General features: G+C 42.0%; 1 protein-coding gene across 6 annotated transcripts in view; it reads right to left on the bottom strand.

Moving 5' to 3' along the window:
• ULK2 (unc-51 like autophagy activating kinase 2) overlaps positions 1 to 14,685 on the bottom strand; it is a 58,057-nt gene that overhangs the window by 30,722 nt on the left and 12,650 nt on the right. For 4 of the 6 annotated variants that reach the window (XM_027519593.1, XM_027519594.1, XM_027519596.1 and 1 more), the window contains 8 exons: positions 14,506 to 14,679; positions 13,353 to 13,426; positions 11,645 to 11,746; positions 10,629 to 10,687; positions 8,672 to 8,754; positions 6,909 to 6,956; positions 6,482 to 6,570; positions 426 to 597 (listed from right to left, as the gene is read on the bottom strand). In XM_027519593.1, coding sequence (XP_027375394.1) covers positions 426 to 597; positions 6,482 to 6,570; positions 6,909 to 6,956; positions 8,672 to 8,754; positions 10,629 to 10,687; positions 11,645 to 11,746; positions 13,353 to 13,426; positions 14,506 to 14,679 — 801 coding nt within the window. The remainder of the gene's footprint in view (positions 1 to 425; positions 598 to 6,481; positions 6,571 to 6,908; positions 6,957 to 8,671; positions 8,755 to 10,628; positions 10,688 to 11,644; positions 11,747 to 13,352; positions 13,427 to 14,505; positions 14,680 to 14,685) is intronic. The other 2 variants (XM_027519595.1, XM_027519599.1) reach the window with 1 other exon arrangement.

Here is a 14,685-nt window from a genome sequence, read left to right as displayed (position 1 = left end):
TCTGCTTCCTTTATAAAACATCCTTCCTGTGTGTTTATGAAGCTCATTCCTGAACTCTGGCCAGCATCTCCTGAAGCACAACCAGACTGTTTATAAGACCCTTTGACTCTCAGATTTTTTCCAAAAGAGGTCTTCCTTTGTATCCTTTCCTTAAATTTAATTTCTCTCATTCTGCTGGCTTTGCCACTCCTTTCTGTTTGGATACAAACAGAATTTGAGGTCATTTCCTGCAAAGTTTTCATCTACCTTCAAAATCCAAGGTTACCGTCACAGGAACGTAAGTATATAGTTCTGGGAATTCCATCAACTAAATAAAATGTCCATCTGGAAAGGTGTCGTACACACAAGAGCGTGACATAAAGGTTAAAAAATGCTAGTCTAGTAAATTCAGAAATACAATGTGTACAAGCAGAAAAGATTCTCACATGAGTGGTCTGACGAGATGTTGTGTGGAACCAAAACAAAGTCATCCGTGTCACAAGAAGAGTTCTTGCTACTAGTACTGGCAGAATCTTTGGACACCTGGAGATAGTTGGGAGGACCCAATGGTGGGGAGGATAAGTTTTCTTCCTGAATATGCTGCATATCTGGAAGGGACTAAAATTAACAACATAAAATTAAAAGTGGCCTCAATAAAATGCAAGTCAGAACAGCCATTAGACTACGGAATATTTTTTTCATGAAAGTGGCACAGAGTTCAATTCCACTGAAGATTTTAAAAATCTCTTTGGAAAACCTTTCCCTTAGAGATGCACAGTTTAAGGTGTGTTTGCATAACACCATCTAAAATGTTTCCCAAAAGTGATACTTAAAACACATCACACCTCTTATCATGTGCACAGGTCTGCCTCCCCTGAAAGGTCTGCTCTGAATCTGTACCATGTCCCATCCCCGCTTCAGCTCATGGCCTAGCAAAGCAGATACTCAACACCTGCTTACCTAATGACTAAAACAAAATGTCCAGGGACTTGAATGACACTCTGCACACAGTTTTCAATCTCCAATGAAGAAAAATCATGAAAGGGAAAGCAAGAGACTATGTTATACAGAAAAGTAACTAAATCAGTAAGGATAACTGTGTATAAGCACAGGGAATTACTGACACTTCCAGAAAGAAAGATTTAGAAAGCCTTACAGGTGTGGGTGTGTTCCTTTTGTTTTCTTTTTTGTCAGAGGAAGGAGTTGATTTGTGGAAGATAAAATCATAAGGGATTTGCGGAAGATAGGACCGTAAAGGAAGAAAAGCATATGAATATGATGTACAGAACAGTCTTATGGACTCTGTGGGAGAGGGAGAGGGTGGGAAGATTTGGGAAGATGACATTGAAACATGTATAGTATCATGAATGAAACGACTCGCCAGTCCAGGTTCGATGTACGATACTGGATGCTTGGGGCTTGTGCACTGGGACAACCCAGAGGCATGCTATGGGGAGGGAGGAGGGAGGAGGGTTCAGGATGGGGATACCTGTGGCAGATTCATTTCAATATTTGGCAAAACCAATACAATATTGTAAAGTTTAAAAATAAAGTAAAATTTAAAAAATTTTCTAAAAAAAATAAAGTTAAAAAAAAAGAAAAGCATATGAATATATTGAATAGATCCTTGGGCATAAGTAGCTATATACCTCCTGGCACTTGTCTAGTTCAAGGACAGTAGTCACAACCTTAATTGAATATCTTCATCCTACAACAGTCTCCTAAAACAATGAACTTCATAACTTACTGTGTTAGGTCCCCATTACCCTGTTTAACCTTTGTTTCTATTTAAGAAAAATACGACAAAATGCTCTGTAAAGCCCAGTTTTAAACCGCTACTATTCCTTTGACTGTCACTGCACAGTGAAACCAGTCTCAAATCTCCTTATCACTTCTCTGTGTGTGTGTGTGACATACACATGATATAAATTCTCCTTATCACTTTTTGAAGAGCACTTATGCTTCAAGGTTATAAACAGAGTGGAAGCTGGAGGGAGTAACATTACAGAGCACTCACCACGGGCTTGGCATTGAGCTTGGCACTGGGCCCTGTTAAGAGCTCTCCATGTATTATCTAACTCCAGCCCTATTCTGAAATCCATTTCATACATAAACAAACAAAACTCAGAAGAGAGAACAGGTGAGCTGGGCCAGGTTCTAAGCACCTAACTCCACCAATTCTTCCCTGTGCCCTTGCTCCCCAGGCAGGAACTCTCTCAATGTCTCCCTTTGCTATTTATAAAGTTACCTTCATCCACAGCCACCTTGGTGGAAGAGATGCTTCTCGGGTTCAAAGGTCATCTTCCACTAAATCTCTTCCCTCTTCAAGGACCCTATTCAACTCCCCTCTGCTTTCCCCTCTGCACACAAACATGTTTAATTTCTTCACATCTCAAATCAATATAACTCTCTCAATTACCATCTTATCTCCCTTCTTCACTTAACAATGTTTCTTGAAATTTCAGTTTTCACTGACTCAAACTCCTCACCTTCAAAGTATCACTTGCTGCTGCTACCACTAAGTCACTTCAGTCGTGTCTGACTCTGTGTGACCCCAAAGATGGCAGCCCACCAGGCTCCTCCGTCCCCAGGATTCTCCAGGCAAGAACACTGGAGTGGGTTGCCATTTCTTTCTCCAATGCATGAAAGTGAAAAGTGAAAGTGAAGTCGCTCAGTCGTGTCCGACTCTTCGCAACCCCATGGACTGTAGCCTACCAGGCTCCTCTGTCCATGGGATTTTCCAGGCAAAAGTACTGGAGTGGGTTGCCATTCCCTTCCCCAAAAGTATCGCTTAACTAACCATAAGCCTCTTTCTGCCTTCAACCCTCCAATGAAACTGCCTTTACTAAGCTTCCCAGTGATTCCACTACTTCTTCAGGTACTGGACTCTGCTTCCCAGACACTGGGCTCCCAGCCCTCCATTCAGGGACCCTGCTCTCTGCTTCCCCTTCTACTTCTCAGTCTCTTGTGCCCCTCTAAGGAGACCGGTGGAGTATGAGTTTCCCCAGTGCCACCCTGGCCTCCAACCCTCACAGTTTATACCCACCTGGGGCCCACTGTCACCTTCCTACACCAACTACCCCTGCAGAGAGCTGACTCCCGGGCTCAGACCTGCCCCTGGGCCTGCACATCACAGTGCATCATCCTTGTGCTCCCCCGCTAAGTGGCTCCATCAACTCACATCACTCAGGGCTCACCAAGACCTTCCTCTTCCTTAGGTCCCAAATTCAAGCAATCTCTAAGCACTGCAGACTCCTCATCTTGCTCTTTCTGGCCCCTTGTCCTCCCCTTTCCTACTGCTGACTTAGTTCAGGCCCTCATTCTCAAAAACAAACAAACAAAGCAAACCCCAAAACAAACCAAAAACAGTGCAATGGTCACAGGCTGTTCTCTTTGTTCTAGGAGAGAGGCCTCTCTTCTGATCTTCCATCCAATTACCTACCTGCTTACAGAGGAATTTATTTGCTAAAACACACAGTGGATCAGGTCACCCTCCACTGAAAGCCACTCAAATGGCTCAGCGCACACAGCCTGCTCTGCTTGTAGCCCAGATTCTGCCAGGATGCAGACTGCCCCACTCTGGCTCCACTCGCTCCACCGCCCCCAGCACATCACCTTGTTCTCTGTACCCTCAGGCTGGGCCATGAGAGGAGCCTGTCCCATAGTGCTTCCTGCAATGCCAGAGGGTTCAGCTCTGTACAGGGCAGTGGCCATCAGTTATAGCTGGCTATGAACATGTGACATGTGACCAGGGAGACTACCGAGTTGAATCTGCAATTCACTTAATTCTAACAAACGTACGTGGCCACAGTGGGCTACAGACTGCTGCAACAGGTCATGGTTCCACGGGGATTCCTCTGCTTACATTACCACTCTTACAAATTCAAAACTCAGCTCAATGTCTCTGCCGAGGGTCTCTGCAAGCTCTCAGTCTGATTTCATGGTCTCATCCCCAGTCCCACAGGCAACAAGAGGAGCCATCTACCTCCCACAGGCTGCTCCACCGGCCTCTCCTCCACACAACCAAACCCAGAGCTGCTCAACAAAGGGACCTGCCCTGTCACTGGTATCAACCAAAACATCACACAAAGTGGGCATTAAATACGTATAATTAAAAGAGTAGATATTCAGGAGGTATTATCTACATAGCATTTAGCCTATAGCCAGTATCAGATCTAACAGAATTATTTGAATTTTTTTGTTACACAGTTTTTGTTTTTTACCTTTCAAAGACTTCTCTGGAGTAAAGTAGCAGCTGGGTATTTTGGGAGAATGTAAAGAACAGACTGTCACACAGGCATGCCTGCCTGCATCCCCCTCAGTACAGGAGTCTAGCCCAGCCCCAGGAGGGAAGGAGCGCAAGCAGGATGTCACCTCACTGTTGCAGATTATGTTGACGCAAGGCCTATCAGATCACTCCACTTTCTAATCTCTAATTGGAAATTATACAGAAACATTCCTGCTCTCCTTTTATTTCCAGATATGTTATTTTCACTTCAAGCGTGAGCTCTTCATAAAGGCCTTCTAAAAAAGGTTTTTCCACCAAAGTTCTGGGGATTCCCAGGTAGTGCTAGTGGTAAAGAACCCACCTGCTAATGCAGGAGACATAAGAAACTCAATCCATGGGTTCAATGTAGGAGACATAAGAGACTCAACCCCTGGGTCAGGAAGATCCCTGGAGGAAGGCATGGTAACCCACTCCAGCATCCTTGCCTGGAGAATCCCATGGACAGAAGAGCCTGGCAGGCTACAGTCCATAGGGCTGCAAAAAGCCAGACAAGATTGAAGCGACTTGGCAAGCACATACAAAGTTCTGAGCATCTATAATAACTACGCCTCCCCTGCCCACCACATCCTCTCCCTGCTCCTATGAGCAATGGTATGCTCTTCCAGCAGCCCAAGCACTCCTCTTTTGCTCTCCCTTTCAACACGTCTCATCCAACAAAAAACCCAACATGTGTTGTCCTGTCAAAGCACTTTCCCAGTTGCATTCCCCTGGTGACCCCTTCTCTGTCTCCTCCCATGGTTGTCCAGCCACCCCAGAGGCCTCTGCATACCCAGGTCCTCCCCTGCCCTCCCCTCTCCAGCACACACTGTGCTCTCCACACCCCTTGTCACCTTGCATCACGTACATGCTCCATCACGGCAGCTACAGTCATCATGTACCCACCACATACTGCCACCCACCCTGCAACCAGAGGGTAACCAGGCCTATGTTACAGATGAGGAGCTGACCTTCCCAGCAGGTTACAGGGGCAAGGGGCAGGGCCAGACACAGTCTGCAGTCTCTCCCTGACAGTGCACTTCCTCAAACTCTTCCCACTCATTCCATATTCAGTGTTTTTCTTTATTCCAGACTGAAACAGGAAATATACGACACTTTTTTTCCCTCTTAGTCTTTAAATCCACGGGAATATAACGTAAGTCTTCTTAGCCCTCTGCCTTTCTATTTGGTCTGAGTTGGCAGGCTGTGCAGAAGGGCTTTGCCAGTGTTAGGGCTCAGTCATGTGCCATAGGCTGCTCCAGCCTCTGCCTTCACCAGGGGCCATAGGGTCTCCCTAGAAAACAGGAATAACAGCACCTGCCACTGCCTGAGTATTACCGTGTGCCGAGCAGTGCGGTCAGTGCTTTTCCTCTTTATCCTTAAAAATGCCATGAAGCATGTAACTTATGCTCACTTTACTCAGACTCAAAGAGACTGAGTCACCTGTCGCAGGCAACATGGTGAGTCACGAATGTGGACATATTCAAGCCCAGACTCTTGAGCAGCAGGCTGCTAACCCCCAGCCAGCTTCCTGTGCAGCTCCCCAGCCCCACTGCCAGCAGAAGTCAAGAAATGCGTGTCTGCAAGCCAATCTGAAAAATGCCCATAGAGGCTGACACAATGGCCTCTGGACTTTGACTTGTGAAAAGTTTCAAGGTCACAACTCTCTCAGGCAGCAAGAGAGATGTGGGGGAAAGTCCAGGAAAGCACAGAAGAGGGAAAGACCTGGAAGAGCAAAGCAGGAGGAAGGCGTTCTCAGGACCAGGAAGAAGCACTGAGTCTGGAGGGAGGGAGCTGCAGGGGAGCAGCTCACAGGGCCTGTTGCCATGATGACAGGGTCTCAGGCCCAAAGGGCACTCCTCTACCACTGGAGTTCTGTGTGCACTAACTCTCCAGACTGATGTTTATGACGTTCATAAAATAAATACAAAGCTACCTATCTACCTGTCACAGTGAAACCCTTCCCAACCTTACTGAGCATGAAAAGGTGAGAGCACTGTGTTCCTGGTTCAGAGGAAGGCAGCCCTGAGAGGTACTGTGTTCTGCTGAAGTGTGCACATCTAGGTAGGGGCAGATTCCAAACTGGGATCTTCAGCAACAAGGCTCCCTGCTCAGGCCTCAGCCGCGCTAGGGAACTCCATACATAAAGAGAACACCCATAACATATCTGCAGCTCTGTCTGTGAGCAGATGCACTAGCACAGACCCTACAGTCACTTCTAAGAACCCCAGGACTTACTGGTGGAGACACGAAACGACAGGACGGAGAGCTGCCATAGGAGCCTCCAGAGGCAGAGCCGGCATACATGGGCACCGGGACTGGGCAGGCTGGGGAGAAACACCAGGGGAAGAGAGGCTACTGAGTGTAATTATGTGAGTCGTCCACTAAAAAACCCACAACTGCCACAGCTTCATGTTGACCAGAAATTCACATCCACATACTCCCATGGATGACACTAACAACACAGCAATTACTGAACTATTTCAACTTGGATGTAGAAGGAAAAACAGAACTGTAACTAAATAAACACAACTATAGGTATTTAAGAAAAGCCCAATGAAATCTTGAGAAGCACATAAAAGATTAATTTCGTGATATCAAATACTAATTTTTCCTTATGGTTGCATTTACTTGTTTAGTAAAAATGTAAAAAGTGGGTACTCACATTTTTTTGCTGGAACTTGCTCAAGGAAAGGATGGCTGAAAAATGCTTCTGCAATGAAAATGAGAATGCAACCTTTAAACTGACGTTGATTTTGGCAGACAGGTTGATCTTGTCAATGTAGTCAACATAGTACCCTTGAAATCATATATAATTATTACTGTTGTTTAGTTGCTAAGTCATGTCCAACTCTCTTTTGCAACCCCATAGACCCCGCCAGGCTCCTCTGTCCATGAGATTTCTCAGGCAAGAACACTGGGGTGGATTGCCATTTCCTTCTCCAGGGGATCTTCCCAACCCAGGTATGGAACGCAGGTCTCCCATATTAGCAGGCAGATTCTTTACCACTGAGCCACCAAGGAAGCTCATAATTATTATTACCTTCTTTATACAAACACAATTTCCTTTCAATGTAACAGCATGTTATTTTTGTAAATCATCTATAAAAATCATCAAATTGTAAATAGTTCTCAATCAATGAAAATTTAAAAATAATGGCTGTGAATTCTCCAAATGCCCATTACTAACACAGTACCACCAAGATGACTAAAGTGGATCTGTCCTCTTGCGTGGCTGTCTTCAAGTAGACGACAACACAGAGAACCGCAGCCAGGCCCTCGTTAAGCACATATGTGAACTACGGCTGTCAACTGTCCTGACAAGAAGTCTTAGGCAGCTCATTTGTAAATTCCATCCTTCTATCCCAGAAGAAGTATTCCTACAGCTGGTTTCACGTTTTTAAAAAAGCTATTAATTTGATTTAGTTCCTTCAGCTATTCACCAAGGATAAAACCTACACAGTAAGCCTGCTAATTAGATAAAGATAAATAGGTAGGTGAGTACATGAAAGTTTATTATTTTACTCTCTTTTCCTGTATGTATAATTTATTTCATTATTTCTTTAAAAGCCCACAAAGACCATCTCATTTATCATTAGGTCTCCAAATTACGTGCTACTAAATAGCACAGAGTGGACAAGGAGAATAGCACAGCATGGAAATTTGCCGGATTAATACAAGATCAGGAGTGAGATTAACTCAGATTTAGTCTAAATGACCTCACTCTCTGAAGCACTCAGTTCATGGCCTCAGTAGAAAGTAGTTCTAACAATTTCTGTATAGGGAGTAAGATGAAATAATCTGGATATATCTTTTCTGAAACTTCTATAAAAACTGAAATTAAACTTTAGATCATGAAATTGGTAAATATTTCTATCTTTAAAAGAAAGAAATTAAATGGACATTGCCCAGTAACCATGAGAAAAATGGGCCAATAATGAAATGACATACAGGATAATAGTTTGCAAATTATTGATTATATTAAATATTTGTTATTCTTTCCATACATTTACAAAATATGTAAAAAGGAAAAACACAGAGATAGAAAGAAAAGTAAAAATGAATTTCATTTTCCTCTGAAACCTCTACAGTATCTTAAAAAAATAGTTTTTCATGTGGTTGCCAAGAGGAGAAAGGAGGGTAAGGAGGGACTGGGAGTTGGGGATTAGCAGATGTGAACTACTATATATAGAATGGATAAACAATAAGGTCCTACTGTATAACAGGGAAATATATTCAACAACCTGTGATAAACCATAATGAAAAAGAATATATATGTGTGTGTAATAGAATCACTTGGCTGTACATCAGATACTAAAAAACACTGTATATCAACAATACTTCAATAAAACATAAATTAAGAAAAAAAAAACTTTTCAAAATACACAAAATTAGAAACCAGATACAAAATTTGAAAATATTACTTACCAAAGTCCATTCTATCTTTTTGGTTTCTCTGAAGCAAACCCAAAAGAAGATTAGCCAAATAAGGTGATGTTTCTCTGGGAATGCTGCAGGGGAGGGGAAAAAAAAAACACTAAAGTGGTGAGTTTATATATATTAACTACACAACTTTTGCTTTCATTATGGTAAATGAAAATGTATATGCAGTTTCACAAATACCACATTTTATACCAAGACAACCATGATAAAGCCTCATTCCTTAAAAGAGAAACAACCCACTAAGCAGCTGCCTCTGAGAAGCAGCATCAGTCTGGGAAGACTCTTGTCTTGAGATTCTTACTGCCTTTGTCAGAACATCTGCAGGACAAAGCCTCTCAGAAGCACAGCCACCTTGAGTTTTAACACAACTTCAACCTGGCACCGAGAGTTGCTACAGAGTTCTCTGTTAAACAAAGAGCAACCTCCAATTCTGCCTGGAAAAGGGTAGAGCTTAAATAAATAATAATGTCTGCAAACAAATGCTATACATAAGTTAAAAATAGCCACAGAACAATTTGCAAAGTAACTTGTACTGAACTATATGTGTGCAGAAGCACCAGTAAGAACCAGACATGGAACAAAAGACTGGTTCAAAATTGGGAAAGGAATACGACAAGGTTGTATATCATCACCTTCCTTATTTAACTAATACACAGAGAACATCACACGAAATGCTGGGCTGGATGAATCACAAGCTGGAATTAAGATTGTCGGTAAAGCTATCAATATGCAGATGACATCACTCTAATGGCAGAAAGCGAAGAGGAACTAAACAGCCTCTTGATGAAGGTGAAAGAGGAGAGTGAAAAAGCTGACTTGAAACTCAACATTCAAAAAATTAAGTTCATGGCTTCACTTCATGGCAAATAGAAGGGGAAAAAGTGGAAAACAGTAGCAGACTTTATTTTCTTGGGCTCCAAAATCACCATGGACAGTGCATTAAATTTCACTGCAGCCATGAAATTAAAAGACACTTGCTCCTTGGGAAAAAAGCTATGACAAACCCGGACAGCCTATTAAAGAGTAAAGGTATCATTTTGCCAACAAAATTCTGTATGATCAAAGCTATGGTTTTTCCAGTAGTCATGGTACGAATGTGAGAGTTGTACCATAAAAAAGTCTGAGCACTGAAGAATTGATGCTTTTGAATTGTGGTGCTGGAGAAGACTCCTGAGACTCCCTTGGACAGCAGCAAGATCAAACCAGTCAATCTTAAAGGAAATCAACCTTGAATATTCATTGGAAGGACTGATGTTAAGCTAAAGCTCAAATACTTTGGCCACCTGATGTGAAGACCCAACTTATTGGAAAAGACCCTGATGCTGGGAAAGACTGAAGGCAAAAGCAGAAGAAGGTGGCAGAGGATGAAATGGTTAGATAGTATCACCAAGTCAATGGACATGAATTTGAGCAAACTCCGGGTGATAGGGGAGGACAGGGAAGCCTGGTATACTGCAGTCCATGGAGTCACAAACAGTCAGATACAACTTAGCAACTGAACAACAGAATAAATATATATACATAAATAAGCAGTCAAACATGTAAAGAGAACTCACACCAAAAATATTTCTAAAGAAAAAAAATTTCAAAAGGTACACAGCAAACTCTTGTTCTCCGTAAGAGCAGGGGAAGCCCAGCCACTTTCTGCTTTACACCCATCTATTCTGTTTGCATTTCCCTCCCTTCTCTCAAAAAAACACATATAACTTGTATAGGTTTTTATTCTGAATAAATTTAACATTTTAAAAAGGAAGAAAATGGCACAGCACATGGGCATGCATGATGCTCTAGTAGCTTTCTAATTTCCTGTTAAAATGAATGCTCTCTTTACTGCTAACTGGAAAAAAGATGCAATAATGGAAAAACATACATAAAACACACAGAATTCAGATAAATAACACAGTATCGACAAAGTAAAACCCAGTGTAATCAAGACACATACCTAGGCATTAAGTTCCTGTTTTTTTCATAAAACATCCTTAGGTCTTGAGGACTATTAGCCTGTTAAAAAAAAGAAGAAGAAAATGGTTTAATTTCCTAAAAAACCAAGTGCAAAAACTCCAAATTACATGATGGATGCTCATATTCTTGCAATAGAATAGAGACTGAATTTGAAAGCCATGGACTCCTGAGGGAGCCATCGATGGGCACAAGGAACTTCTAACACCTCTGACACTGTACAGATTCTGCACATCTGGGCATAATGTATTTTTCTGAGGTCAGATTCTCAGAGAGGCCTGAGGCTCAGAAGAGTGACTACTCTGGAGGTTACATGGCCCATCCAACAGGTGTGCTGTGTGAAGTCAGGTGCAACGTACCTTCAAGGGAGTCAAGCCAGAGAACTAAGAAAGTGCTCCTTTCCAGCCTCTCCAGAACACAACACAGCAGCCTCCCTGTAAGAGCTGCTGAATTACTGAAGTTGCCTCTGCCTTTGAACCAGGCTAGGAAATCAAGTGTTCAACCTGCTGTGTCACTGACTTTTAATGCCATCTTGGGCAAATTATTTCTCTCTGTTTTAGTTTTCAAATTTAAAAAAACTGTCTCTGTAACTGGCCAATATGAACTCAAGAAGAATCATTGTGATCATATGCTAGAAGAGCTCTTTCTGACAGAATGTTAATGGAGAGGCAGACCCACCTAAGATAAATTGTGTAAAACCTAAACAATGACCTCTCCTCCAGGAGAGGCAGGAGGAGAGCTGTTACCCATTTTCCCAGACCTGCCCCCGCCCTCACACGGATTCCCAGACCCCAAATCCAGGCTAAGCAGGAAGCGCTAATATCACCATTCACACCTATTTCCCACGGGGTCGTAAGCCTGAGCTGGAGAACCTAGTATTACCTAGTATTAACCCCTACACTGTTCAAGGGCCAACCGCATTCCCCATTTTATAAGTCAAAGGCAACTGCAAAATGAAAAGAGCCCCGAACTAAGTATACCTGAAAAGAGTCACGGTACCTGAAAAGGTGGCTTTCCAACGAGGCACTGATATATCACTGTCCCGATGCTCCACAAGTCGGCCTTGGCATCATAATGTTGAGACATGATAACCTCAGGAGCCTGGGGAGAAAGCAATTCAAGAGACGTGCATAATGTCAGTTACATAATTGACCTGCATGTGTTAACTGGAGAAGATCACACTCCTAACAAAACTACAACAATAAAAACAACACACTGTGATACTGCCCTAATCAAATGATACTGCAACCAATATAGACCCACATTCTTACACTGAGGTTTACTGGCAAGTCCCAAAAACAACACTGGAGGAAAAGCAGCAGGTTGCAGAAAGAAAATATTTCTATATAATAGTATGGACACACAAAATACACAAAGAGCATTAAAATAGTAACAAAGAGTACACCCCAATCCCAGGACCAGGGTTACTTCTGGGATGGGAGAGTAGGAGAGTGAGAAGGGTGGGTTACAGAAGGTACATGAACCACTTTCGAAATATATCATTTCCTCTAAAAGAAGACCAAGGTGAACACGGTAAAATGTTAACTGTCGAATGCGGATGGTAGGCACACAAATGTTTGCTACATTAGTCCTATTTCCGCCACTTAAAACTCTAAAATAGCGGAAAATCTATTAGGCAAAACATAATAAAAACAGTCTTAAAAGCAAACAAAAAGTCTCTGATACTTTGTTACAGCTGTTTTCTCCCCTCTCATTAGATGTTGCTTTCTAAAACTACCATCAATCAAGGCAAGCATTGACTGGAAGTGCTAAATACACTGAATGACAATGACATTTTATTTTCTAGGCATAACATTTTTATTTATTGTTCCTAGTAAACTTCTTACTGGGTCAACTTCCTTTAATAATCAGCCCAAGTACTCTATCCTCAAGGCTGTAAGTTCAAGACTGAACTGATTTCACACTCGAGAAGTGCAAAGTAGCATTTAATTATATTAAATTATAAGATTTACTATATAAGCAGTAAGGTTATGATCAAGAAAAAGTAAACCTAACACAAAATTTTTTTGAACTTTGAGTACTAGTTCCCTTGATCTCAAAGTTGATTTTACATTAGAAGAAACCCTAACTGAACATAAACCTATTTTAAATTCAAACTGAATTAGGTTCATTTACTTCACAGGATTCTGAAGCTCCAGAATCAAGGTGTTTCCAGGCTTACCACCTCACATTAGTTCAGAAGTGTCACAGCCTTACCCTATTAGACCTGACAGTAACCACAGGAGAGGATAAAGAAGAAAAGTAAGATTTTTCAGCTGTTACATGTGACACGAATGGGAAACATTTCTATAGTATAGGGATCCTGTCAAAAGAGACAACATGCAAAGGATGACTACAACCTATAGGTGAAGATATGCCCCAAAAGATTTTTTTAAGTATTCCTAAAATTACACATCATGTATAGCATGACCATACTTCATCAATTTTTATTTCTAATTTAATCTAATAGAAGATTTCTACCATAACTAATCATGTTAAAAAATAAATGCCAATGGGCAAAGATGACTTTTATAGTCCACTAGGCTAAAGCGAAAGACGTGTGTATTACAGCATTTCAGTAATATAATTAACATTTGTAAATACTAAAAACTCAGACTATGATAAAAATCACATCTTAGTTGGAAACAAGCTTTATACTTAAATCCCAATGCTTCCTGCTGTAAACACAAAGGATGCAAACACTCACCATGTACATTGGGGACCCGCATAGTGTGGCAGCCATCATGTTACTATGCAAGTAACGAGCAAAACCAAAATCAGCTGTTTCACAAAATAAAAGGGAGAAAGTCAAATGATACCTTTGCCCACACTTAACACAGATCATGATTCTTTAAGATACAAGCAGGCACAAAAGAACTATGAGAAACTAAAGCTTATTGACTTAGACTGTCCACCAAAGAAAGAAGTGGCCACCTCACTTTCAACAAGTTAAATAATGGTAGTAGCCACCAATGGCACAGGTCGCTGCTCTGCCAGTTTTGTAACCCAGAAGGGAGTTCCTCGCTTTGCAAGAGAAAATGCCAATAATAGTAAATGATTCATTAATAAAGCTCTCATTAAAATATCAACACCAGGTACAGAGTTTGAGCTGTTTTCATCCTCCTCCAGATACCAGATGTAACCTATATAATAACAGACATTTCTTAAAATACTGGTAAAAAATTGTTTTTCCAACAACCATGAGAACAGCTTTAAAAAAAAATCTAGCATTACCAAGTGCTTCAAATAATCCTGAGAGTGCTAAAGTGTTAGCCTCTCAGTCGTGTCCAACTCTTAGTGACCCCATAGACTGTACAGCCCGCCAGGCTCCTTTATCCATGGGATTCTCCAAGCAAGAATACTGGAGTGGGTAGCCATTTCCTTCACCAGGGGATCTTCCCCACCCAGGGACCGAACCCAGGTCTCCCACACTGCAGGTAGATTCTTTACCATCTGAGCCATGTCTGCCTTGAGTGAGCTAAAAAAAAAAAAACCTTCCAAATAAGAAGCCTGAACTAAATGGTCTCTCAGATCCCTTAGGTTAAAATCCCATGAGCTGTGAAGAATCAGGGTATTAATTTGCTGCCAGCAACGCAGTGTGTTAGCTTCCATCTGATGAAGAGAAGCATCTCCTCCTGAGATTCCTACTCGGAGCCCTGGTGCAGGCCCATCAGCCCTTTCTGAAATTTAGCACCTGCTGCCAACAATGTAAAGCATTCCCACATCCAAATGGACTTCAGTGAATAGAACAAAAATCTCAAAAGTGTCTCAACAAAATTCATCATTCTCACTGAACTAAAATTACCTAAGAATATTGAGTCTCAAAAGTGTTCTTTGAGTGAAACAACATAGCCACATACCTATTTTGATGCGAATACCACTGACACTGGACTTCTTGCGACTGGCGTAGGACAGCAGGATGTTCTGGGGCTTGAGGTCCCTGTGGATGATGCCCTTGCTGTGCAGGATTCGCATGGCAGCTGCGATCTGATGCAGAAACACTCTGATGGTGTCCTCGCTGAGCGTGCCCTTAGCTGGGA

This window comes from Bos indicus x Bos taurus, chromosome 19 (assembly GCF_003369695.1).
Source record: "Bos indicus x Bos taurus breed Angus x Brahman F1 hybrid chromosome 19, Bos_hybrid_MaternalHap_v2.0, whole genome shotgun sequence".
Taxonomy (NCBI): Eukaryota; Metazoa; Chordata; class Mammalia; order Artiodactyla; family Bovidae; genus Bos; species Bos indicus x Bos taurus.
This window is presented reverse-complemented; position numbering and strand designations above follow the sequence as displayed.